The following is a 24597-nucleotide window of genomic DNA, read 5'->3' as shown; positions in this document are numbered from 1 at the left end:
GACATAGATAAAGCTATAGATCATCGTGATATTCTTGTGGAGACTCAGTCTGGAATGCTCCAGCGTATTAGCGAATTACATCCATCATATCTTGCTTTGCAATATCCGTTGCTATTCCCATATGGTGATGATGGATATAGAATTGATATTCCCCATAGAGATTTCATTGCGACACAAAAGAAAATAAAACCAAAGTGCACCATGAGAGAATTTTTTGCATATAGGATCCAAGATAGAAATTATGGTTTTTCCTTAATTCTTAATGGAAGAAGGTTGCTCCAACAATTTTTGGTTGATGCATATACTATGATCGAGAGCGAGAGACTACATTTCATTCGGAGACAACAAACAAAACTTCGATCTGAGACATTTGAAAATCTTCAGAAGCATAAAGCTAAAGGTAAACAAACTTTAAAAGACATTGGAAAGGCTGTTATACTACCTTCTTCATTTACTGGAGGTGCAAGATTCATGCAATAAAACTACCTCGATGCAATGGCCTTATGTAAGTCGTACGGGTATCCAGATTTCTTCATAACTATAACTTGTAATCCTAAATGGCCAGAACTAAAGAGATTTCTAAAAGATTCCACCATCAAAGCTGAAGACAGGCCTGACATATTGTGTCGATTGTTTAAAATTAAGCTTGATTCCATACTCAAAGATTTGAAGGATTCCAATTATCTTGGTGAGATTAATGTTGTTATGTTAGTTTATTTTTACATTTCTTTTTTCGTTTATAATTTGCAATTACTTTTATAAAGTACTCAATATGTGTTTTTTATTTTTTTAGTTGTTTATACGGTAGAATTCTAGAAGCGTGGTCTTCCTCATGCACATATATGCTTATTTATGAAGGTCGATCACAAACTTCCTACTGTAGATCACATAGATCCATTCATATCCGCTGAGATTCCTGATAAAAATGAAGATCCGGAACTTTATTCCTTGGTAAGTGATTATATGATTCACGGTCCATGTGGAAATGCTAATTTGAATTGTCCTTGCATGGTTGATAAAAGATGTTCAAAAAACTTTCCAAAGAAATTTTCACCACATACAACTGTTGATTCAAGTGGTTTCCCTGTATACCGAAGACGAGATTCCGGCCACATAGTTATAAAATCTGGTGATAGATTGGACAACAGAAGCGTTGTTCCATATAACAAAAGGCTTCTAAAAAGATATCAAGCACACATCAATGTACAATGGTGTAATCAATCCGGTTCAGTTAAATATTTGTTCAAGTACATTAATAAAGGCCCTGATATGGCTACTGCGGTTGTTTCTGGTGTTTCAAATCCAAGCATTAAGGATAAGCCAAGAGATGAGATCAAGGAATATTATGATTGTAGATATATTTCAGCTTGTGAGGCATCATGGAGAATATTCTCAAACGAGGTTCATTATAGGTATCCTGCAGTTATGAGGCTTCCCTTTCATATGCCGGGTCAACAGAATGTTGTGTATGGTGCGGATGACGATATTGATAATGTGTTAAGCAAGCCTTCTGTTGCTTCTTCAATATTTGTTGAATGGATGAAATTAAACGAGTCAAATGAAGATGCTAGAAAGTTGACTTATGCCGAGTTTCCTTCCAAATTTGTTTGGAAACCTCAAGATAGATCTTGGCAGGTACGTAAGACGTACCAAACTGTTGGCCGTATACATTCTGTGTCTCCTGCATTAGGCGAACCTTATTTTTTGAGGATACTTCTGAATAAAGTTAGAGGTCCCAGATCCTTTGAGGAAATACGTACTGTTAACGGTCAGTTATTCCCGACTTTTAGAGATGCTTGCTACGCAATGGGGCTCTTAGATAATGACAATGAATACGTTGAGGCCATTAAAGAAGCAAGTTTTGAAGGACATGCTGGGTATCTCCGAGCGTTATTTGCTACCTTGCTGTTGTCAAATACACTTTCACGGCCAGAGTTTGTGTGGGAGAACACATGGAAATACTTAGCAGATGATATTTTATACAGACGTCAAAAAGAAACAAATGTTCAAGGTTCTTAGCTGTCTGTTTATTTTACGTTCTACTTTTCCATTTGATTATTAACAACAATTAATTTTTTTTAGGTTTAGTTCTTCCTGAACATCAAATTAAAAACCTTACTTTGTTGGAAATTGAAAAATATTTACTTTCGAATGGTTCGTCGTTACGAGGATTTAACACGATGCCTTTCCCTGATGATGATTCGTTACGTGATGCTACTAATCGTCTAATCAATGAAGAGCTATCACATGACGTAGATGAAGAACAAGCTAAGTTTAATAATTTGCATCAATGTCTGACAGATGAACAACGATCTGTTTTTGACGAAATAATGGCAGCAGTTGCGAGCCGTAAAGGAGGGTTATTTTTCGTCTATGGTTACGGTGGAACTGGAAAAACGTTTTTATGGAAGACTCTGTCTTCAGCAGTTCGATGTAGAGGTGAAATAGTTTTAAATGTTGCTTCAAGTGGTATTGCTTCGTTATTACTTTCTCGTGGAAGGATAGCCCATTCTCGCTTCCATATCCCAATTAATCTCACTGAAGATTTCATGTGTCATATTAAGCCAAATAGTGATATCGCGAAATTATTAAAGGAAACTCAATTGATCATATGGGACGAAGCACCGATGGTCCATAAACATGCCTTTGAAGCTTTAGATAGGACGATGTCTGACGTATTTTCTGACGGTAGGAGTATTCGTTCTGATGTTCCGTTTGGAGGGAAAGTTTTTGTATTCGGCGGTGACTTTAGACAAATCCTACCAGTTATTCCTAATGGTACTAGACAACAAATAGTTTGTGCTTCTTTAAGCTCTTCATATATATGGTCAAAGTGCAAACTGTTAAGGTTGACTAAAAACATGCGCCTAACAATTGGAGCTGAAAGTTCTGATATGGACTCTATTAGGGATTTTGCGAAATGGCTGCTTGATATTGGTGAAGGTAAGTTGGGAGATGATAACGATGGTGAAGCAATTATTCAGATACAAGATGATCTATTAATCACTGATAATTCTGATCCAATACAAAGCTTAATTGACTTCGTCTACCCTTCAATTATGGAACAATTTCGGAATCCTGGTTTTTTTTCTGAGCGAGCAATTCTAGCACCAAAAAATGACGTAGTTCATGAAATTAACGATCGATTGCTTTCGTTATTTCCAGGTGATGCTAAAGAGTATTTGAGTTCCGATAGCATATGTCACACTGAACAAATGCTTGATTCATTCCAAGAAGGTTTATACTCAACAGAGAACTTGAATGCTCTTAAGATTTCTTGCTTGCCTAATCATAGATTAGTTCTTAAAGTTGGTGTTCCTGTCATGCTTCTTCGAAACATCGATCAACAAAAAGGTTTATGTAACGGTACAAGGCTAAAAATTACTTTTCTAGGCAAACGGGTAATAGAAGCTGAAGTAATATCTGGCGGTAATATCGGCACAAGAGTTTTTATTCCAAGACTTAATATGATTCCGTCCGACAAAAAAATACCATTCAAATTCCAACGAAGACAATTTCCTTTATCAGTTTGTTTTGCCATGACAATTAACAAGAGTCAAGGACAATCCTTATCAAAAGTTGGTCTGTATTTGAAAGATCATGTGTTCACTCATGGTCAATTGTACATTGCATTATCAAGGGTCAAGACCAGAGAAGGAGTTAAAATATTGATATTCGATGCCAATGGAAAACCAACAAATAAGACGTCTAATGTCGTCTATAAAGAAGTCTTTGGTAGCTTATAATGTAAACTGTTGCCTTTTGATTCCATTAACATGTCAGTTATTTTTTATGATTTTCAGTATGTATTGCTTATAAATAATAAGTATATTAATAACTTTCTCCAGCCCGGGAAGCATTTCCCGGGTGATAACCTAGTCTATACTATATATAAAGGAATTGAAATGAATCCTGATAATAAAGGAATTGAAACGAATAGTGATTTTAATATTATAATAATACATAGTTTTTTAAATACTTTTATTATTTTAATATTACTATAATAGTTGTTTTCTTTATTTTTTAACTTTAATCCTTTTTTAATATCAGGGGTTAGGATAAGCTTGGTGTCAACCGGTATCGAACCAGTACTGGTATCGAAAATACCGGTACGGTCCTGTTCGGTATCAGTACATGAAGGTAAAAACCAACACTAATACAGAAAACGACAAAAGTTGGTGCCGAATTGATATTGGAAATCTTTTGGTTCGGGAAATTCAGTGCGGCTACCCGATACCATTTGCTCATCCCTGATCACGGTTACCGTACGAACAACGGTATCGTACAACTTTTTTTGTTGATTTTCTTCAAATTTTAATTTTTACTTTTTTAGTTTCATGGGTAGGGATGAGCTCGATGCCAACTGATACAGAATCGGTACTGATACCGAAAATACAGGTTACGGTACCGGTATATGAAGGTAAAAAACGGTAGTGAACCGGTACCAGAAACGCCAAAAGTCGGTACCGAATTGGTACTTAAGATCTTTCGGTTCGGCAAATTTGGTACTGGTACCCAGAACAATTTGCTCATCTCTGACCAGGGTTTCATACAAACAAAATCGTTACCATACAACTTTTTTTGGTTGATTTTATTTCGGTTATCTTTTAGTATTTTTTTCTACATTTTCTTTTTATTCGTGTAAGCAGTTCTGTTCGCAACACGCTCGTAGTGATTTCAAAACACATGTAAACACAGACTAAATAACAAAAGAAATTCGCTGCAAAGCGGCGAACTTCTTTAAACGTAGTTTGATATAATTAGGGAAGAAATATTTTCGGGGAGGAGATTTAATATTTTGGTGAATTTGATTTTTAATTTTTTTTAGACAACAATTCTCGAATTTTTCTAGAATAAATACACCACAACATGTATCATATCATATCTAGTAACATTTTAACTCTCAACCTTAAAATGATGGAGTTAACCGTTTAGTTGCCGGATGCCCCTTAGGGACATTCAAATTTATCATTTTATTTTGTTAAGTTATAGTAGTGGATTGTAAAATTTTGAATTTAAAACAACGTTCATATTCATCATCTTTATCTCTATAATTACATTAAAAATTATTATATTTTTTCCTCTCATTTTACATTAAATAATGTTTTTTATACCTTTATAATTACCTTCTTTCTCTAATCTACTCACAACCATTTTCTAAAATTATTAAAAAAAATGTAGGGGTGAATAATATTTTTTTCATATTCATAGATGAAAATAAATAGTAACATTTTCTTTATCTCTTCTACTTATAACCCTTTATAACCACTATCTAGAATATGGAGGAGCCTCTCACATAATTTAATGGACAGGAAGTGAATGCTCTGAAGACTTGGAATATGTGGAATTATGTGTCCTGGTATCAAACTTAGTTGCTGAGGGGTTATTTATGCCAGAAATAGAAATTCAAGAGAACATTTAAAAAAAAGATGAAAGGGGTGCCACTTTCATTTTTTTTAAATGACCATCACTTGAATCCATAATTAGTCGTCACTCATACGAAATCGGCAAATCGCTACAATCACTTGGCTAGATTAAGAGCTATATCTTATAAAAACAATCATATTTTAAATAAAAGGGTTCATATGATTATAAGCATTTAAATACACTATTGATAAACCATTATAATATTAAACTCTCTTTTTAGTTAGTATGATTGCATATGGGAGACGTATTTAAATTAGCACGCCAAGCCACCCCTTTTTTTGACAAACAAAGTTATAATCATTAGTCACTCCACCGCAAAAGCAACCAACTTTTTGACAAACAATACTCAATATTAGAACCCCACAACACACCCCTATCTCACTACACTCTTATCATTATCGTCAAACTCTCTTTATATCTTTTGTCACCAAGGACTAATCTATCTCTTTGAGACCTAAAGTAGATATTAAAACCGGTTCTTGCCTAGAGTTCAGCGTGTGGTCCACAGCAACTCTTCGACCCCTCAGGGGCGAGGCTTTGTTTTTAGCAGATTAGGGTTTTCTATTTAGAAGGGGATGGCGGCGCAGTTTGTTGCTCGCCTACCTGCTATCCTTATGTAATTTGCACTAGTGATTGGAGTGAAAGAATTGTTCGAATCAAAAAACAAAAAAAAATCTTAAATAAAAAAGAAAAGAAAAGAAATTCTTATTTCTTTTTTGCTTAAGAGCCTGACACGTGGAAATATAATGCCATATTATTTTGTATGCGACTTCTAAAAAACACAAAATCACACAATACCAACAGAAATTCGAGAGATTAAAAACTAAGTGAGTTGTTGTCAGCAGGTAATGGTAATTGAAGAGTAAGAATCGAATGTGAATCCAACATAGTGAAACACAAAAAATATTAGAGGCCCCAAGTTTTTGGTTTATTAAAGTGGAGCCACTCTTTTTGTCACTATTAAACCTCTATAAAAGAACCCTGCCTTTTAGTTTCAACTTAAAGGGAATCAAGATATGCACAACTGCAATCAAACACATTCAAGTCCTCAAACTAATGGACTCTAACCATCTTTTTCTCACTTGGGTTCTTCTTGTTTTCTTGTCAATGCCCACAAAGTTTCTCATCCAAGCTCAAGCCATCAAGCCCACACGACTCCTCGACCTCACAATTCAAAACTACACCTTCAAGTCCTTCAAGAACTTCAAAACCGGCACATCATATAATATCCATTTGCCCTCGAATTTTACGGGGATCAACGTTAGCACGGTTAAGTATCGTAGCGGAAGCCTCAAAAGGTATGGTGCCAGTATTCAAGAATTTCACTTGGGTGTTGGTGTGGATGTTCATCCATATGTAGGGAGAGTCCTTTTAGTAACACAAAATCTTGGAAACAATTGGTCTAATATTTACTATGACACTTATATTTACAACCAATTAGTAGATTATCAACTTGTGTCTCCTGTGTTAGGATTACTAGCTTATAATGCTGACTCAGATTCTAAAGAATTAGAGGTTAAAATTCAGTCCCCAAAAGTCAATGGAATAAAGATAGATTTTAGCAACTACACCATTCAAAAGAATGACACTTTGCATGGTAAGATGCAAATGTGTGCAACATTTGGTGATGATGGTAAGGTGACACTCCAAAAAGAGGTTGCACCCAACATTTGTGCCACCTCAAGCCACGGCCATTTCGGGTTGGTGGTACAGTCACCAATGTCGCCGGAGGGGAAGAAGATAAAGCGGTGGAAGGTGGTGTTTGGAAGCTCGGCTGGGGCGGCTATTGGGGCTTTTCTTTTGGGGTTGCTTCTAGTTGCCATGTTTGTGAATGGGAAGAAGAAAGCAAGGATGGATGAGTTGGAAAGAAGGGCTTATGAAGAGGAAGCACTTCAAGTTTCGATGGCTGGACATGTGATTCGAGCTCATAATGTTCATAATCATCATCAACCTCGGTGAGTTTAGGTGTTTGTTTGTACTACATTGTATCCAAAAATTCTTTGTACTATGTTTGATTGTAAAATGTCTTGTATTTTCCCCTAATATTTTTGACAATAGCAAAAAGTTTAAATACCACCTAAAACTATCTACAAGAAGCTCCTCCAGATGAGCATAAACTCCAAATCCAACACACACCTGGACATGAATCAAACATATACATCTTACATTCGACAGTACGCTAACCTTAACACGAAGCTCATCCAAGAATTATCGGACTACTGGTCGCAACCGAAAGCAAGTGGAGATAGAAAAAAGTCCAACTTAAACGCGCATAATTTTCTCCATCTGAAGTTAATGGGGCCATACCGGCCAAATTCCTTATTTAGAATACCGATTTTGATCTTGACGGTTTTTCTCAAATTTTATGATTTTGTCAAACACACTGGACACAAAACAAGTATTTTGCTTAATAAATCGTTCAAATTCAAAAAAATTAAAGGTTGGAAATCGCTTGTATCTTTTGGTCAATAAGGGTTCATATCAAACATTCTAAATTCCATGAACAATTATACCAAACACACTCTAGATACATGTGAAGTGCTCCAATGGTGTAGATTTCACTAACTGTAGCTGGACATTATTGGGTTAGCTTAATTATTTGATGAATTACTAGCTTATTAGCTTAATAAGGCTTTGAAACCATTTTATATGTTCTGATCATAAGGCTCATCCTAAATACTTATGAGCTTATATTGTAGACAGATATGGTGATGAACTGAATCTAGTCTTTCAAGGCTCTTTTTTAAAGAGTGTGCCTATTGGCACACTAAAGTGCCTATTGGCACACCAAACCCTAGCAAAAGTTAGGGTTTATCTACGCTGCGTATTGGTCAATACGCAGCCTATAAGGTTAACCCTAGACGCTGCGTATTGACCAATACGCAGCGTAGATAAACCATAGATCTCAGTGCCTGCCTGATTACCAATCATTGCACAGAAAACAAGGTCCCTATACGCTGCGTATTGGTCAATACGCAGCGTATATAAAACTGATGCACATTTGGGGTCATTTTGGTAGGTTTGAAGTGTCAAATTTTTGCCAGGTTTCTATACGCTGCGTATTGACCAATACGCAGCGTATATAAACTTGGTAAAATTTGACACTTCATACCTGGAAACATTTTGTGTCAATTTCTGAAACATAAGGGACCATTATTGTAAATCCTGGAAACATCAGGGACCATTTATCTAAATTATCAAACATCAGGGACCATTTTTGTAATTTCATGAAACTTCAGGGACCATTTTTATAAAAAATGAAACACCAGGGACCAAAGTGTAAATATATATAAAATCAGTATAAAAGGGGGTCTTCTTTAAAGAACCGGCCCTTAGCATGAATCGAACTCGTGACCTATCATTTAGAACCGTAACGCCTTAACCAGTTTATCCTCCGTTCCGGAGCTGTTAGAACACGGAACTTAATTCTTATATGTAGTAACTGCTAATACGCTGCGTATTGCCCTATACGCAGCGTATACTGACACTTCGTATACGCTGCGTATTGAGCAATACGCAGCGTATAAAGCCTTATGAACTTTAAATTCACACAGAACCTGTTATATTCCAGAGACACTCGTTAGGCCTGTACGCAGTTACTACATATAAGACGGACTTAGTTTCGACGCTCGTTAGGCCCGTACGCGCCTTACGGACGACGTCGACTAAATAATAAAAAAAATATTAATTAGTCGACGCTCGTTAGGCCCGTACGCGCCTTACGGACGACGTCGACTAAATAATATTTTTTTTATTATTTAGTCGACGTCATCCGTAAGGCGCGTACGGGCCTAACGGGCAACGACGGACTTAGTTTCGACGCTCGTTAGGCCCGTACGCGCCTTACGGACGACGTCGACTAAATAATATTTTTTTTATTATTTAGTCGACGTCGTCCGTAAGGCGCGTACGGGCCTAACGAGCGTCGAAACTAAGCCCGTCGTTAAACGGACTTAGTTTCGACGCTCGTTAGGCCCGTACGCGCCTTACGGATGACGTCGACTAAATAATAAAAAAAAATATTATTTAGTCGACGTCGTCCGTAAGGCGCGTACGGGCCTAACGAGCGTCGAAACTAAGTCTGTCGTTACGGACTTAGTTTCGGCGCTCGTTAGGCCCGTACGCGCCTTACGTACGACGTCGACTAAATAATAAAAAAAATATTATTTAGTCGACGTCATCCGTAAGGCGCGTACGGGCCTAACGGGCAACGACGGACTTAGTTTCGACGCTCGTTAGGGACCTACGCGCCTTACGTTTCGACTTCGACTAAATAATAAAAAAAATATATATTTTAACGTCTGTAAACGGGCGTTTAAACGGCTGCAAACGCAGCCGCAAACGGCTGCGTTTTCGCTGCCGTCTGCGGCGGCGTTTGCAGCCGTAAACGGGCGTTTAAACGGCTGCAAACGCAGCCGCAAACGACTGCGTTTTCGCTGCCGTCTGCGGCGGCGTTTGCAGCCGAAAACGGGCGTTTAAACGGCTGCAAACGCAGCCGCAAACGGCTGCGAAATCGCTTCCCTTTGGGGCTGTGTTTGCAGCCGTTTAAACGCCGGTTTACGGCTGCAAACGCAGCCCCAAACGGCTGCCGGTTTAGACGTCGTTCAAACGCCGGTTACGGTTCGACTTCGACTAAAAAATTAAAAAAAAATATATGTTTAAAAAAAATTTCTGTTTAAAAAGAAATTTGGTTTAAATGGTCCTTGGAGTTTCAAAAATTGACACAAATGGTCCATTTTTTATATATTTACACTTGGGTCCCTGAAGTTTCATTTTTTTACAAAAATGGTCCCTGATGTTTCAAAAATTGACACAAGTGGTCCCTAACGAGCGTCGAAACTAAGTTCGTCGTTAAAATATAAAACGACGAACTTAGTTTCGACGTTCGTTAGGGACCTACGCGCCTTACGGTTCGACTTCGACTAAATAATAAAAAAAATATATATTTTAATGACGAACTTAGTTTCGACGCTCGTTAGGACCGTACGCGCCTTACGAGCGTCGAAACTAAGATCGTCGCGTAGGTCCCTAACGGGCGTTTAAATGGCTGCAAACGCAGCCGCAAACGGCAGCGATTTCGCTGCCGTTTGCGGCTGCGTTTGCAGTCGTAAACGGGCGTTTAAACGGCTGCAAACGCAGCCGCAAACGGCTGCGTTTTCGCTGCCGTCTGCGGCGGCATTTGCAGCCGTAACCGGGCGTTTAAACGGCTGCAAACGCAGCCCCAAACGGCTCGCAGCCGTTTGGGGCTGCGTTTGCAGCCGTTTAAACGCCGGTTTACGGCTGCAAACGCAGCCCCAAACGGCTGACGGTTTAGACGTCGTTCAAACGCCGGTTACGGTTCGACTTCGACTAAAAAATTAAAAAAAAAATATGTTTAAAAAAAATTTCTGTTTAAAAAGAAATTTGGTTTAAATGGTCCTTGGAGTTTCAAAAATTGACACAAATGGTCCATTTTTTTTTATATTTACACTTGGGTCCCTGAAGTTTCAATTTTTTACAAAAATGGTCCCTGATGTTTCAAAAATTGACACAAGTGGTCCCTAACGAGCGTCGAAACTAAGTTCGTCGTTAAAATATTTAACGACGAACTTAGTTTCGACGCTCGTTAGAGACCTACGCGCCTTACGGTTCGACTTCGACTAAATAATAAAAAAATATATATTTTAACGACGAACTTAGTTTCGACGCTCGAACGAACCTACGCGCTTTACGAGCGTCAAAACTAAGATCGTCGTTAAATTATACTTTTTTTATTATTTAGTCGAAGTCGATCCGTAAGGCGCGTAGGTCCCTAACGAGCGTCGAAACTAAGTTTGTCGTTAAAATATAAAACGACGAACTTAGTTTCGACGTTCGTTAGGGACCTACGCGCCTTACGGTTCGACTTCGACTAAATAATAAAAAAAATATATATTTTAATGACGAACTTAGTTTCGACGCTCGTTAGGACCGTACGCGCCTTACGAGCGTCGAAACTAAGATCGTCGCGTAGGTCCCTAACGGGCGTTTAAACGGCTGCAAACGCAGCCGCAAACGGCAGCGATTTCGCTGCCGTTTGCGGCTGCGTTTGCAGTCGTAAACGGGCGTTTAAACGGCTGCAAACGCAGCCGCAAACGGCTGCGTTTTCGCTGCCGTCTGCGGCGGCATTTGCAGCCGTAACCAGGCGTTTAAACGGCTGCAAACGCAGCCCCAAACGGCTGCGAAATCGCTGCCCTTTGGGGCTGTGTTTGCAGCCGTTTAAACGCCGGTTTACGGCTGCAAACCCAGCCCCAAACGGCTGCCGGTTTAGACATCGTTCAATTTTTTACAAAAACGGCTGACGGTTTGATATATTTACACTTTGTTCCCTAAAGTTTCTATTTTTTACAAAAATGGTCCCTGATGTTTCAAAAATTGACAAAAATCAACTAAATAATTAAAAAAAGAAATTTTCTTTTAAAAAAATCTGTTTAAAAAAAAACTGTTTAATAACTAACGTACCTGAAGAGCGGATCCTCAATCAGCGTACTCCTCCCCTTGGATTGGTGGTGGTCCCAATGACGGATGTCCGCGATCAGATCCCAAAACTCTAATAGCGTGGGTTTATCAATCATTACGAGCCCCTGTTTACACGAATGTTTATTAAACGTTAAATTAATATTAAATCTTAAATGTTATATATTAAAAATAATAATAATAACAATACAAAATTTGTGTTAAACGTACCTTCGTATAAAGATCCGTAGCAATCTCAGCCTCCGTATACAAACCGCTATGCACCGCAAACTGTGCAAGTGACATTTCGCGCGCCTGGCCAGCCATGCGAAAAGAAACCTCGGGCGGGGGAGGGGGCTGCGCGGGGTCCACAACCTCATTTGGCCGACGAGGATGAAACTCGAACGACGATAGAAACTCGACTAGTATCTCCCTGTAGGTCGGCGTAAACGATAGCTCAAACAGACGATCCCACGGTGAATCAACGGGAACAAACCCCCGCACCCAATCTTCAACCTCAAGCTTCCGGAGGGTTTTCCACGAAACCGCAAAATGTTCACCAATATGCATCTTCCGAAGCTTCTCGCAACGGAGAGCAGCCTCGGACTCCGGAGGAAACTCCAAATACGGGTGATTCTCTAGAGGATCCGTCGGTGGACGCGCCCGCCGTTTCCGCTGCGGCTGCTCCGGAATATCTCCTTCGAAATCCATTTCCTCCATTTTCAGTTTTTTTAAAAAAAAAAAACAATTTAAGTTTAAGTTTAAAAAAATATATATTTTCTGTTAAAAAATATATATTTTCTGTTTACACAGCAAAACCATGGCACAAGTGAAAGCATAAAGACATTTTAAATGTTATTAGACTAGTTATGTACTTAGTTGTAACTATTATAATCAGAACGGGTCCGGGTCGGGTCGGATCGGGTCCGGGTCAGAACCTGGAAATATTTTGCTGTGTAAACAAAATTGGTCCCTGAGGTTTGATAAATTTACAAAAATGGTCCCTGGTGTTTCCAGGATTTAATAAAATGGTCCCTTATGTTTCAGAAATTGACACAAATGTTTCCAGGTTTGAAGTGTCAAATATTTTTTTTATTATTTAGTCGACGTCATCCGTAAGGCGCGTACGGGCCTAACGGGCAACGACGGACTTAGTTTCGACGCTCGTTAGGCCCGTACGCGCCTTACGGACGACGTCGACTAAATAAATATTATTTAGTCGACGTCGTCCGTAAGGCGCGTACGGGCCTAACGAGCGTCGAAACTAAGTCCGTCGTTGCCCGTTAGGCCCGTACGCGCCTTACGGATGACGTCGACTAAATAATATTTTTTTATTATTTAGTCGACGTCGTCCGTAAGGCGCGTACGGGCCTAACGGGCGTCGAAACTAAGCCCGTCGTTAAAATTTTAACGACGGGCTTAGTTTCGGCGCTCGTTAGGCCCGTACGCGCCTTACGGACGACGTCGACTAAATAATAAAAAAAACATTATTTAGTCGACGTCATCCGTAAGGCGCGTACGGGCCTAACGGGCAACGACGGACTTAGTTTCGACGCTCGTTAGGCCCGTACGCGCCTTACGGACGACGTCGACTAAATAATATTTTTTTTATTATTTAGTCGACGTCGTCCGTAAGGCGCGTACGGGCCTAACGAGCGTCGAAACTAAGTCCGTCGTTGCCCGTTAGGCCCGTACGCGCCTTACGGATGACGTCGACTAAATAATAAAAAAAATATTTGACACTTCAAACCTGGAAACATCAATGTCAATTTCTGAAACACAAGGGACCATTTTATTAAATCCTGGAAACACCAGGGACCATTTTTGTAAATTTATCAAACCTCAGGGACCAATTTTGTAAACACATCAAACCTCAGGGACCATTTTTGTAAATTTATCATCCGTAAGGCGCGTACGGGCCTAACGGGCAACGACGGACTTAGTTTCGACGCTCGTTAGGCCCGTACGCGCCTTACGGACGACGTCGACTAAATAATATTTTTTTTATTATTTAGTCGACGTCGTCCGTAAGGCGCGTACGGGCCTAACGAGCGTCGAAACTAAGCCCGTCGTTAAAATTTTAACGACGGACTTAGTTTCGACGCTCGTTAGGCCCGTACGCGCCTTACGGACGACGTCGATTAAATAATATTTTTTTTTATTATTTAGTCGACGTCGTCCGTAAGGCGCGTACGGGCCTAACGAGCGTCGAAACTAAGCCCGTCGTTAAAATTTTAACGACGGGTTTAGTTTCGACGCTCGTTAGGCCCGTACGCGCCTTACGGACGACGTCGACTAAATAATATTTTTTTTATTATTTAGTCGACGTCATCCGTAAGGCGCGTACGGGCCTAACGGGCAACGACGGACTTAGTTTCGACGCTCCTTAGGCCCGTACGCGCCTTACGGACAACGTCGACTAAATAATATTATTTAGTCGACGTCGTCCGTAAGGCGCGTACGGGCCTAAGGAGCGTCGAAACTAAGTCCGTCGTTGCCCGTTAGGCCCGTACGCGCCTTACGGATGATAAATTTACAAAAATGGTCCCTGAGGTTTGATGTGTTTACAAAATTGGTCCCTGAGGTTTGATAAATTTACAAAAAATGGTCCCTGAGGTTTGATAAATTTACAAAAATGGTCACTGTAAACCCTAATCAAACAAATCCAACAAATACCCCTAATTCACTGTAAACCCTAATCAAACAAATCAAACAAACACCCCTAATTCACTGTAAACCCTAATCAAACAAATCAAACAAACACCCCTAATTCACTGTAAACCCTAATTTACCTATGATACAGCCCTAATTTACGGATAAAATACTAAAAAAATCAAAATTACTTAAATAGGTTGAGTATATACCTCGTTTATACTTCGAATTCGCGTGTATACGGTCGGAAATACGTAGTCGCCTTCGTAGGGGTTCGTAGAGGTTTTATGTGTAATTTGGGGAAGAACATACGCTGCGTAGGGGTTTTCCTGATTTATATCAGAACCTATAGGCATCGTAGAGATCAATACGAAGCGTATGCAAAAGTCTGAAATTACCATTTCGCCCTTCTATCAGTGCTATACGGGGCTTAATATAAGGGCAAAAAGGTCATTGTCCACTTCCATATACGCTTCGTATTGAGCTCTACGATACGTATATAAGAGGTCATCACAATGACCTTTATACCCTTCTGTTTAGCCTATACGAAGCATGTGTAGAAGGGTATAAAGGTCATTATAATGACAATTATATACGCATCGTAGAGATCCATACGAAGCGTATATAAAGGTCCGAAAATGACCTTTTTGCCCTTATATTTAGCCCCGTATAGCCCTAACAGAAGGGCAAAATCGTAATTTAACATATTTATATTTTCAAACTTCAATTTGGGGGGAAAATTGTCCGCCTTTGACATACAATGCGTATTGATCAATACGCTGCCTTGTTTTGTCTCATTTTACCTTTTTACCCTTGTTCTGAGGCTAAAGGAAGCCAAAAGAGGGGCTTTATTGTCATTTGGTTAACATACGATGCGTAGGGATCCCTACGCACCTTATAAGACCCTTTTTTTTTGTTTTTTTCTTGGTTTGTATTTAGAGAAACTAAAAATAATCCAAAAATTATGTTTATAAAAATTTGAATTATAAATTATAAATTATAAATTATAAATTATAAATGAATTAAAAATGATATTATTTGAATTATAAAAATTAAAAATGATAAAAACTTTATAAATTAAAAAATTTCTACAATTTACAAAAATACAAGTTTCCGCTTAATCTTCGATAACATTTAAACTCGGTTCTCTGTCTTTGTCTCGGTCTGATTTAGGATGCATTAACTCGTAGTAGTGCTCTAACCGCGGTGTATACATTTCTTCCCACCGTTTCGCAGCTATTGATCGATGTGCCGACCACAGCGGGTTCACTAAAGGCATGGGGTAGTCTCCTTCCAACTTAGCATGTATGAAGTGTCCCCCGTGAACATGTACAAGCGTTATCGCTTGAGGTCGTGGATCTAGTGGGGCATCCGTTAATGGGAAGATGGTAGAGCTCCATTCAATGCTTAGCACGTGGAGGACAATATTATACCTTTGCGCTATGAGAAGCCCTACCTGGGGCATTTCCATCCAGTGACTTTCATCGCACCCTTTCACTGAATGCCATTCGATGCTCTTACGTATTCGTTTAAAGTCTCCTTCGTTATATGTTTCGAATACATGCTTCCAACGCGGTTTGTTATGGTCAATCTCCAGTAGTAAATCTCTTCGAATATTGGGCCATGCGTGTTCCGTAAAACCTAACCCGACAGCCACAGACCTGTACCCACAATGACCGTCTGGGGTCACATCTTGTATACGCGATATGTAAGAGCGAAACTCTGATGGAATTTGATTCTTAAACCTCTTAATGCATAACAAGTGCTCGTCCCCCTTTATTAATGGAAAAACCTTATCATCCATCGTCTCCTTCTTTTTAGAACTTGTTGAACTGTTTGGTTGCATTTTAGGTTTTTCAGACTTCACAAACGAACCAGTTCCACGAGAGCCCTCTGACGGTACGTATGAGCTGTGTCGGGGTAAATCGTACCTATGCTTGGGGGAAGCGGTAATTACGTTGTTGTCCTCGCCATAGGAGCTGTATCTCGCAGCTTGGTCTAACCTCGCAGCTTCATCTAGCCTTTCTTGTACTTTCTTTGATGTAGGCCGACCGCGAGTGTTTTGCTGGACGATCGGTGGTTTCTTGGTTGACGATTTCGGGGTGAAAACCGCTTTTATCTTTGAAAGCATACTCTTTTGCTGAACGGGGGACTGCGCCTCTAAATGTTGCCGCACATTATTGAGCTCTGCTACAATATCGACCTCCTCGTCTACCAGTTTACAAGGGAGCAAGTCAAGCTTACGCCAGAATACATCTATCTCGTCGAGTTGTATTATACGCCCTGCACAGTTAAGTTAATACGGTGTGAGAAACAGCTAAATCGTACAAAATAACAAAAGGTTTGTGGTTTTAATATTTTTTACCTGTACGTGTGTAGTTTTCCAGCCTACAAGCACACGACAATCCTTTGCTAAGCCACATATGGCAACCACATGATGCGTTAAGTTTCCGCAACACATCCATCTTCCTCAGTAGCTCTTTTTCCAGCAAATCAAGTGCTTCATGGGAAACCTTTCCACGTAGGTTGTCCAACATTCGGTGTCTGTGGTGGTTCATCGTTTTTTCGATGCTCTCAGTGAAACTTTTTTGTATTTCATCGTACTGAGTTTCAACTATATCAATGATGCATCTTGCTATTCGCTCCAATGAACTCCCGCGCGTAATGTATCTTTTTAAATTTGCGTGCTGGCTCTCAACTCTGTTGGTGGTGCGCTGACCAAAGTTGCGACACTTATCGGTCCACGCATAAACGAACATTTCTTTATAGTCTTTGAGCCAGTTTTCGTAGACGTAATCATAGACACCTGTAAAAATAAAATAATGAAATGTAAAAGCGTGTGTGAAATATAATAGATTGGGTGAGTCGTTTGTTGAAGGAACACTTACTTTCTCGGTTGGCAACCACGAGTCGGTTATACATTTTCTCCAAGTTGTACTTGTACATGGGCTCTGATGAAGATTCGCACAATGTCCGCCAGTACGACATAAATTTCCCCCAATCTTCTTTATCGAACCCTGACTTGCACTTTCTAGCTATATTTTGTTGGATGTGAAAGTGGCATAGAAGCCTTTTTGCGTTCGGGAATACTTTAGAACACGCGTTTATTAGGGCAAGCTCCCTATCCGTGACTATCACACGCGGCATCATACATTCATGCAATATTGACTTGATCCGCTCAAGCACCCACACGTAGTTACCCCTTCGTTCTTTACAAATAACGGCATGTGCGATACAAAAAGACTTCCCAGTCGACGTCATACCCACAACCTGGACAAATGGCATGTTGTAGAGGTTTGTTTTGTAGGTCGCGTCGATCAACATCACGTGCGGGAATGCACGCCACATAGTGATTGAATAAGGATGAACAAAGAAAATCTCTGTTACGACATCTGTTTTGGGATCTTGTCGGGTGTCGTAAATGAATCGGCGGTCATGCAGCAGGCTTTCCAGTGCCTGAATAGGATTCTTTCCGTCCATTATTGTCGCTCTAATTTTTTGTACCGCATTTTGCACGTCTTTCTGAACGTGTAGGCTGTCGGGGAACTGCTTTCTTAGGGTTTGAAATATGATACGTGGCTCCATGTTTTGAGCAGTTAGCTGCTCCACTAGCTTGTATTCGGCTTTAGTAAATCTTCGCACAAAAGCGTGGCCCAACAGACTCGTCGTAGGTTCGTGGTTATGGTTCGCACAGTCCACTTTTAACTCCCACGTGTCGTTCGTCACGTCCCGGATGGCGAGTAATGAAAATGGGCAGCCGATTTTTTTGCTACCAGCTTTCCTAACTGTTGCTTTACTACGGTGTTCACCACTACGGTCGCACACAAGCCATACCATCCCAGTAGTACCGCCAATATTTTTTGATCGGCGGGTAACAATTACGTAACCATTATCCTTTCCCGTTTCTTGTACCCAATTCTTCAAATCAGTTAGAGACATGAAACGCTAAAAAAAGTTACGTTAATCGAAACTCATACTTCAGGTACTAATATGGTTATTATTGAAACTATTTTAACAGAATGATTTAACAAGGTTAACTTTCATATAAAGATTTCATCTTTAAACACTAACTCAGTTAGCATACTTAACTGAACAGTATAGGGACCATTTGTGCCAATTTTTGAAACTTCAGGGACTATTTTTGTCAATTTTCAAAACTTCAGGGACCATTTTTGTCAATTTTAGAAACTTTAGGGACCATTTTTGTCAATTTTCGAAAGTTCAGGGACCATTTTTGCAATTTTCGAAAGTTCAGGGACCATTTTTGTCAATTTTCGAAAGTTCAGGGACCATTTTTGTCAATTTTCGAAACTTTAGGGACTGTTTTGTCAATTTTTTGAAACTTCAGGGACTGTTTTCGTAAAATTTGAAACTTCAGGGACTTTTTATTGTTTTTGGCACTTAACTGGACTAACTGAGTTCTCTAACTCAGTTAGTGGTCCCTTGTATTAAATGCTAACCTAGTTAGGATATAACTATGATTTAACTAACTAAGTTAGGTTTAAACTAACCATTTTGTTAATTAGACTAACTAGATTATTATTATAAAAAGAATACAATTTTTAATAATAATAATAATTATAATTATAATATTTTTAACAACAACAACAATAATAATAATAATAATAATAATAATAATAATAATAATAATAATAATAATAATAATAATAATAATAATAATAATAATAATAATAATAATTACAATTATAATTATAATTAAAGTATTTTAACAATAATAACAATAATAATAATTATTATAATTATATTATTTTTAACAATAATAATAATAATAATAATAATAACAATTATAATTATAATCATAATAACAATAATTATTTTAATGTGATACCTCATTTACTTGAAATGGATTGCCCGGGGTAGATGGTTCATAAAGTGATGTGTTACGGGACTCATAACCATATCCACCATGTTCTTCGTATCCACCGTATCCAACTTCATCCCTAGATCTATCGTATACACTGTATCCACTGTAACCACCGTCACCCCCATATCTATCGTATCCACCGTAGCCCCCATATCCACTGTAACCACCTTCACCCCCGTATCCACCATCACCACCGTATCCACTGTAACTTCCGTATCCACCTTCATCCCCGTATACCCCATAACCCGGATACGATTGCTGCGACGGGTAATATGGTTCATCAACAGGTGCATTCTCAACACCGTATCCACTTTGTTGCACGTACGGAGATTCATACCCGTATCCGTAATCTGGACACACTTGATGCGCCGGGTAATTTGGTTCATCAACAGGTGGAGTGGGAGTCTTGTTCAAGTCTGGCAACTGTATTTTTTGATCAACAGGGACTCCAGACACAACCTCCTCCTCCTCATTGGCAGCATTTGATCCCCATGTGTCGTTAGAATAGCGATTACCGAAATAATTATCCTTCCAAAATGATGACATTTTAACAAGGTTGAACCAAAAACTAACAATTTACTGAAGAAGAAGATGAAAAGGAAAGCAAAGTATATGTCGGGTGATGGGTAACAGATATGAATGGAGGGATAAATAGACTTTCATCTGGCATATCAATACGCAGCGTATTGATCCCTACTCACCGTATTACTTTATTCACGTGCCCTGGACAACATCGTATCAGGTCAAATCAGTCTGTCAATACGGTGCGTATTGATCAATACGCACCCTATGTAAGACTGATTTGACATGGTACTAGGTTTGACTGTCTGGTCGTGTACCTACCACTTATATACGCTGCGTATTGACCAATACGCAGCGTATTTAGGTAACCCTATACGCTGCGTATTGGTCAATACGCAGCGTATGTAAACCCTAAGTGTGTAGATATCCTGCCTTGGTGTGCAGATAGTGAGAGCCTTTTTAAATGTTAACCAAAATGTAACAGATATTAAATAAGTATGTGATGCTCAGTGGAGGCTATAAGATTATATTAGTCGATATATAGAGCGGACTTAAAAGTTCAATATATATTATTTTAAAGCAAAGTTTTATTATTCATCGCTTACCCATAAAAATTTATAATCCTAACTAGTTAAATTTCCGCCCGCGCGTTGCGACGGGGACCCAATGACTGCAAAACGCGTGTCAGTAACGGCAAGCAGATACCGAATATCAAAACATAAATAAAAATGTCGTGAAAAGGATAGTCAATCCGTCCTAAAAAAGCGATTTTAAATAACCTAATATATAATAATAGGACCCACACGTCCTACACGTTGGAAATTCGGTTGTTTTCAGTTCAGTTATTACGGTGCTAACACGTTAAAATATGGATGAGCTCGGTACCGGTAACAGCACCGAAAGTACCGATCCGGAAAATCATTGAAATTAGGTATCGACACCGAAAATGCTCGGTACAATACGATATGGTATTTGAAGGTAAAAATCAATAAATATAGGTATGGTGCTAGACCGGTGTCGAATCGAAAGTAACGATTCTGAAAACGCCAAAAGGTGGGTACCAAATTGGTACCGAAAATGATTTGGTATAGTAAATTTGGTACCGATACGATACCGGTTTGATTACAGGATTTGATACGATTTGCTCATCAATAATCTAAATATCCAAGTTAATTTGCATGCTACAATTCATTCATTACGTAAAAAGACAAAAAATAAAGCAAATTGTTGTGTATATAAAACTTCATTCAAACGAAATACAATTTACTTATTGTGTGTATGAAAAGTAATCTAAACTGTGCAATTACTTGCATTGCTGCGTTGCTATAGGATTTGATGAGTTCGGTACCAACCGGTACCTAAAATACCGTTACCGAAATCCCCAAAAGTGGGTACCGGTACCGAATAAACCTGGTACAATACGGCTTGATACGGTCGGTATGGGTACGACACCGGTATTTGAGGGTAAAACTCGATAAATACCGGTGCCGAACGGATACCGAAAATACACTTAATTTGATAAATTTGATACCGGTACCGATACCCGATACTATTCATTCATTTATAATATTTATTTATTCGTTACTGTTCATTTACTTCCCTTATCAATATATAGGTCAAAGGTCAATGGGATGGATGTAAGTACAACAAAATGACTTTGACTTTTCCAGTACTGGAAGTAGAATTATTACATCTTAAGAAAAATGACTCGATCAAAACCCTTTTAAAATATAGGGTATAAACTGAAGTGATGATAAATAAATCATCAACTATATACCAAAAACAAATTTGCAAACATGGACAAATTAATGGAAGTTGACTTTGGCTTGGTAGGTCAACCCTAGGTTCCAGTTAGCCGGGGCGACATTGTAAGCCGTAATAGTCTGTTTTGTGGTGTATGAAGTTAGCCTGAAGGATAGGGCTTGACCCTTAAGAGTTGCGAAAGCTTGGTAAGAAGCACCCCAGTTATGGCTCATGCTGATCCAACCGGTCTTGGTCCCTTTGACCCACATATTACGGATGTCACCCGCACCACCAACATTCATCACATACACCAACAACCAATACCCATTTCCTTGAAAAGAAAATCTGATCCCACCTTTCCTGATGGCATTGCATGGAACCCTAAAATACCCATAATTTGGTTAGAAAGCTAGCGGTTAGTCAAATTCGTATTAAGTTAACATGTTGAAGAAAAGGTTCCAACTTGTTGAAAAATGAGTTTGATTAAAAATCTCCAATCAACCAATAATTGTCCCTTGGCGTAGCAGATTTCAATCTTTGCGCAACAAATTTTAATGTTGGCTCAAGAAATCCATTATCATGCGCTAGATAGAAACCTGCTACATCAACACAACACGGTGTGCTATGTAGAAGCTTCTGGTTGGCTGAAATAGTTTCTTAACTAAAAAGAAGATAAGCCAAACGATTTTGTGTAAAAGAAAAAAAATTCAAAGCTATTTTGTCAGACTCATCGGTCAAAATGACCAAGCTAGTGATTTTCCATTTCACTAAAGTAATAGAAATGCACCTGCGGTACATGACTGGGACAATGCCGGCTTTCCATTGAGCAATTTTCATGAACGCGGGCTTAGCCATGTCGAAATGGGTTCGGGGAGGGTTGCACCATCCTCCGTTGTTTGAATCCTTAGACCAGTTAGGTGGGCAAAGGTTGGTGGCAGTAACGGTTGTATAACCTTTGTAGCACCATTTGGACTGGACACACCGTATTTGGTAACACTGACCACATGCGTATCCATCGCTAAAGAGCGTTGAGCTCAATGCAGCTGTATTGGTTCCGTATCCGTTAGTAATCAAGTTCCCATATCCACAAGCACCCCCTAAAACATTGATTAAAAAATATTGTTATTTAGACACCATATTATAAACCATTAGATGATAATTAGACTATGTTACATGCATGTATTACACACCCATAGTTGCAGATGCAGACTCATCGCCATAAAATGTGGCGTGGGCTAGGGTCCATGGGCTCGGAACGTAGCCATGATAGACAGCTACACTAGGCTTTACGAACCCGGAGAAAATGAGTGTGACAATGCTAAAGAAGCAGCAAAAGCTCCATGGATAGTAAAAAGAAGCCATTTTGTTTGATTTCTTGATCTTTGAATGTGTTGTGAAATGTGGCTAACTGGTGTGTATTGACTTCAACATTAAGTGACATCTATTTATAGTACAAAAACTAGCCAATATTTTGTGGAAATGGGTGGCTTTAGTGACCCTTACAAAGGTTGACATTTTGTAAGTCAACCTTGGTTACAATTCTTTAATATGTATTGGAAGTACAAGAACAGTTCAAATAATTGGATGTTCAATGAAATCCTTTAAACGTGCGAGCAGGTTCTATGTTAACTTGTTAGGCTATACACGTGTCCTAACATCGCCAAAACTTGGTTATATATATTATTATATAAAGTGTAAAGTATTGATACATATTATATAAGCTAATCGTTATAATAACATTATCCATTGACTATAGATTATGTCTCATCTAAATAATATGTAATTGCTAACAGTGATTAATTTTTTGGGGGTTGTCGGATGGTAAAAACAATATTGATAGTGCACGTCTAATTAGTCTCCGCCGACTTTGTTGTACCATCGGAATTTATCGTATTATAGTGATTTATATATGATGATCACTTACAAATAGATTTAAAAGTTGGTACGTTTGTTGAAAGAAAATGACATTCGAGAAAACACACCGGGTCTAAACAAACATAATTTATCACTTCATATGTATTTTTTAGTTTCAGAACCACACAACTCCAGTAATTTGAGAAAACACACTAGAATACAGGGCAGGGTCGTCTCCGAGAACAATAAAAAAAATTGGGCCTTGGGTAAAAAAAAAATTGGGCCCACTTAATATAATATAAGCTCATCAGTTATATATTAAGAAACCATAATACGACGATAATTGTTACATAATAAACCAAAAGTTGTGTAGTTTGATAAAATATGTTTATACACCAACGTATGTATAAATATGTGATTCAAATTAGTGACGTTTTTAGGCATAACATGTCGTGTAATCTCAGTTTATAAAGCGTTAATATTGTTTTTAGAAAATGAATCGTTACAAAATCATTAACTAAAAATAAAGTTAATCATGGGGTTTGAACTCACGACCATAAGACTATAACCGTAAACATTAACCAAAATTAAATCAAAATGTTAATTAATTAAGTGGATTGATAAATAAAAAAGCAGAAGACTAATAGTTGAAAATTGTTTAAATAAAAATGTACTAGAGGGGATTAGAACTCATGACGTTGGTCTTCAAATTTGAGTGTCTAAACCATTGAGGTAGCTTCAATTTTTGTTATTGAACTCATTTATTAAACATTTAACATAACGGTGCTCATTTAAAAATCTAGCCTTAAAATTTTGTCGGGCCCAATAAACCCTTTGGGCCTTGGCGTCTGCCCGGGCTGCCCAGCCCTAAAACCGGGCCCGATACAAGGATTTTGAAAATTTTTTATTTTTTGTTTCCCTCGTTTTGTCCCCTTTAACTTTTCCTTGCCACAATGTGCCACTTCCAACACGGCCGGTTAGGCCAGGCCCGTGTAATAAAGTCAACCGCCTTGATTAAACCTAATGCGTTATTCTCACTG

At 38.8% G+C, this 24597-nt stretch overlaps 5 protein-coding genes across 5 annotated transcripts; 2 read left to right on the top strand and 3 right to left on the bottom strand.

Moving 5' to 3' along the window:
• Positions 1-852: 852 nt before the first annotated feature.
• Positions 853-3746, top strand: LOC110901847. Its single transcript, XM_022148618.1, has 2 exons — positions 853-2011; positions 2083-3746. Exons 1-2 carry the CDS (start codon positions 853-855, stop codon positions 3744-3746), a joined length of 2823 nt encoding a protein of 940 aa, XP_022004310.1.
• A 2697-nt stretch (positions 3747-6443) lies between these two features.
• LOC110899542 lies at positions 6444-7500 on the top strand. The gene has a single exon (XM_022146428.2). It carries the CDS (start codon positions 6484-6486, stop codon positions 7384-7386), a length of 903 nt encoding a protein of 300 aa, XP_022002120.1. The 5' UTR covers positions 6444-6483; the 3' UTR covers positions 7387-7500.
• Positions 7501-11594: 4094 nt separating this feature from the next.
• On the bottom strand, positions 11595-12621 carry LOC118485879. Its single transcript, XM_035982381.1, has 3 exons — positions 12133-12621; positions 11908-12029; positions 11595-11682 (listed from the first exon to the last, which is right to left on the bottom strand). The coding sequence occupies exons 1-3, from the start codon at positions 12619-12621 to the stop codon at positions 11595-11597; spliced, it is 699 nt and encodes a 232-aa protein (XP_035838274.1).
• Positions 12622-15670: 3049 nt separating this feature from the next.
• Positions 15671-21273, bottom strand: LOC110899543 (PKS-NRPS hybrid synthetase CHGG_01239-like). The gene is made up of 5 exons (XM_022146429.2): positions 21268-21273; positions 19403-19696; positions 17442-18498; positions 16919-17359; positions 15671-16836 (listed from the first exon to the last, which is right to left on the bottom strand). The coding sequence occupies exons 1-5, from the start codon at positions 21271-21273 to the stop codon at positions 15671-15673; spliced, it is 2964 nt and encodes a 987-aa protein (XP_022002121.2).
• Positions 21274-21598: 325 nt separating this feature from the next.
• Positions 21599-23065, bottom strand: LOC110903306 (expansin-A7). The gene is made up of 3 exons (XM_022149340.2): positions 22894-23065; positions 22491-22800; positions 21599-22084 (listed from the first exon to the last, which is right to left on the bottom strand). Exons 1-3 carry the CDS (start codon positions 23063-23065, stop codon positions 21766-21768), a joined length of 801 nt encoding a protein of 266 aa, XP_022005032.1. The 3' UTR covers positions 21599-21765.
• Positions 23066-24597: the final 1532 nt, after the last annotated feature.

This window comes from Helianthus annuus, chromosome 13, assembly GCF_002127325.2.
Source record: "Helianthus annuus cultivar XRQ/B chromosome 13, HanXRQr2.0-SUNRISE, whole genome shotgun sequence".
Lineage (NCBI taxonomy): Eukaryota > Viridiplantae > Streptophyta > Magnoliopsida > Asterales > Asteraceae > Helianthus > Helianthus annuus.
The sequence above is the reverse complement of the archived record's forward strand: the minus strand, read 5'-3'. Positions and strand labels throughout refer to the sequence as shown.

Coding starts and splice junctions, on each gene's coding strand:
- LOC110899543 (XM_022146429.2), bottom strand. Junction 18,499..19,402: donor ATCCATTTCAAGTAAATGAG/GTATCACATTAA, acceptor AACTTTTTTTAG/CGTTTCATGTCTCTAACTGA. Junction 17,360..17,441: donor CGTGGTTGCCAACCGAGAAA/GTAAGTGTTCCT, acceptor TTATTTTTACAG/GTGTCTATGATTACGTCTAC.
- LOC110899542 (XM_022146428.2), top strand. CDS start 6,484: ATGGACTCTAACCATCTTTTTCTCACTTGGGTTCTTCTTGTTTTCTTG.
- LOC110901847 (XM_022148618.1), top strand. CDS start 853: ATGAAGGTCGATCACAAACTTCCTACTGTAGATCACATAGATCCATTC. Junction 2,012..2,082: donor AAAAGAAACAAATGTTCAAG/GTTCTTAGCTGT, acceptor AATTTTTTTTAG/GTTTAGTTCTTCCTGAACAT.
- LOC110903306 (XM_022149340.2), bottom strand. CDS start 23,065: ATGGCTTCTTTTTACTATCCATGGAGCTTTTGCTGCTTCTTTAGCATT. Junction 22,801..22,893: donor GTCTGCATCTGCAACTATGG/GTGTGTAATACA, acceptor TCAATGTTTTAG/GGGGTGCTTGTGGATATGGG. Junction 22,085..22,490: donor GTCCCAGTCATGTACCGCAG/GTGCATTTCTAT, acceptor TGGGTATTTTAG/GGTTCCATGCAATGCCATCA.
- LOC118485879 (XM_035982381.1), bottom strand. CDS start 12,621: ATGGAGGAAATGGATTTCGAAGGAGATATTCCGGAGCAGCCGCAGCGG. Junction 12,030..12,132: donor CTACGGATCTTTATACGAAG/GTACGTTTAACA, acceptor TCGTGTAAACAG/GGGCTCGTAATGATTGATAA. Junction 11,683..11,907: donor ATTGAGGATCCGCTCTTCAG/GTACGTTAGTTA, acceptor CTGGGTTTGCAG/CCGTAAACCGGCGTTTAAAC.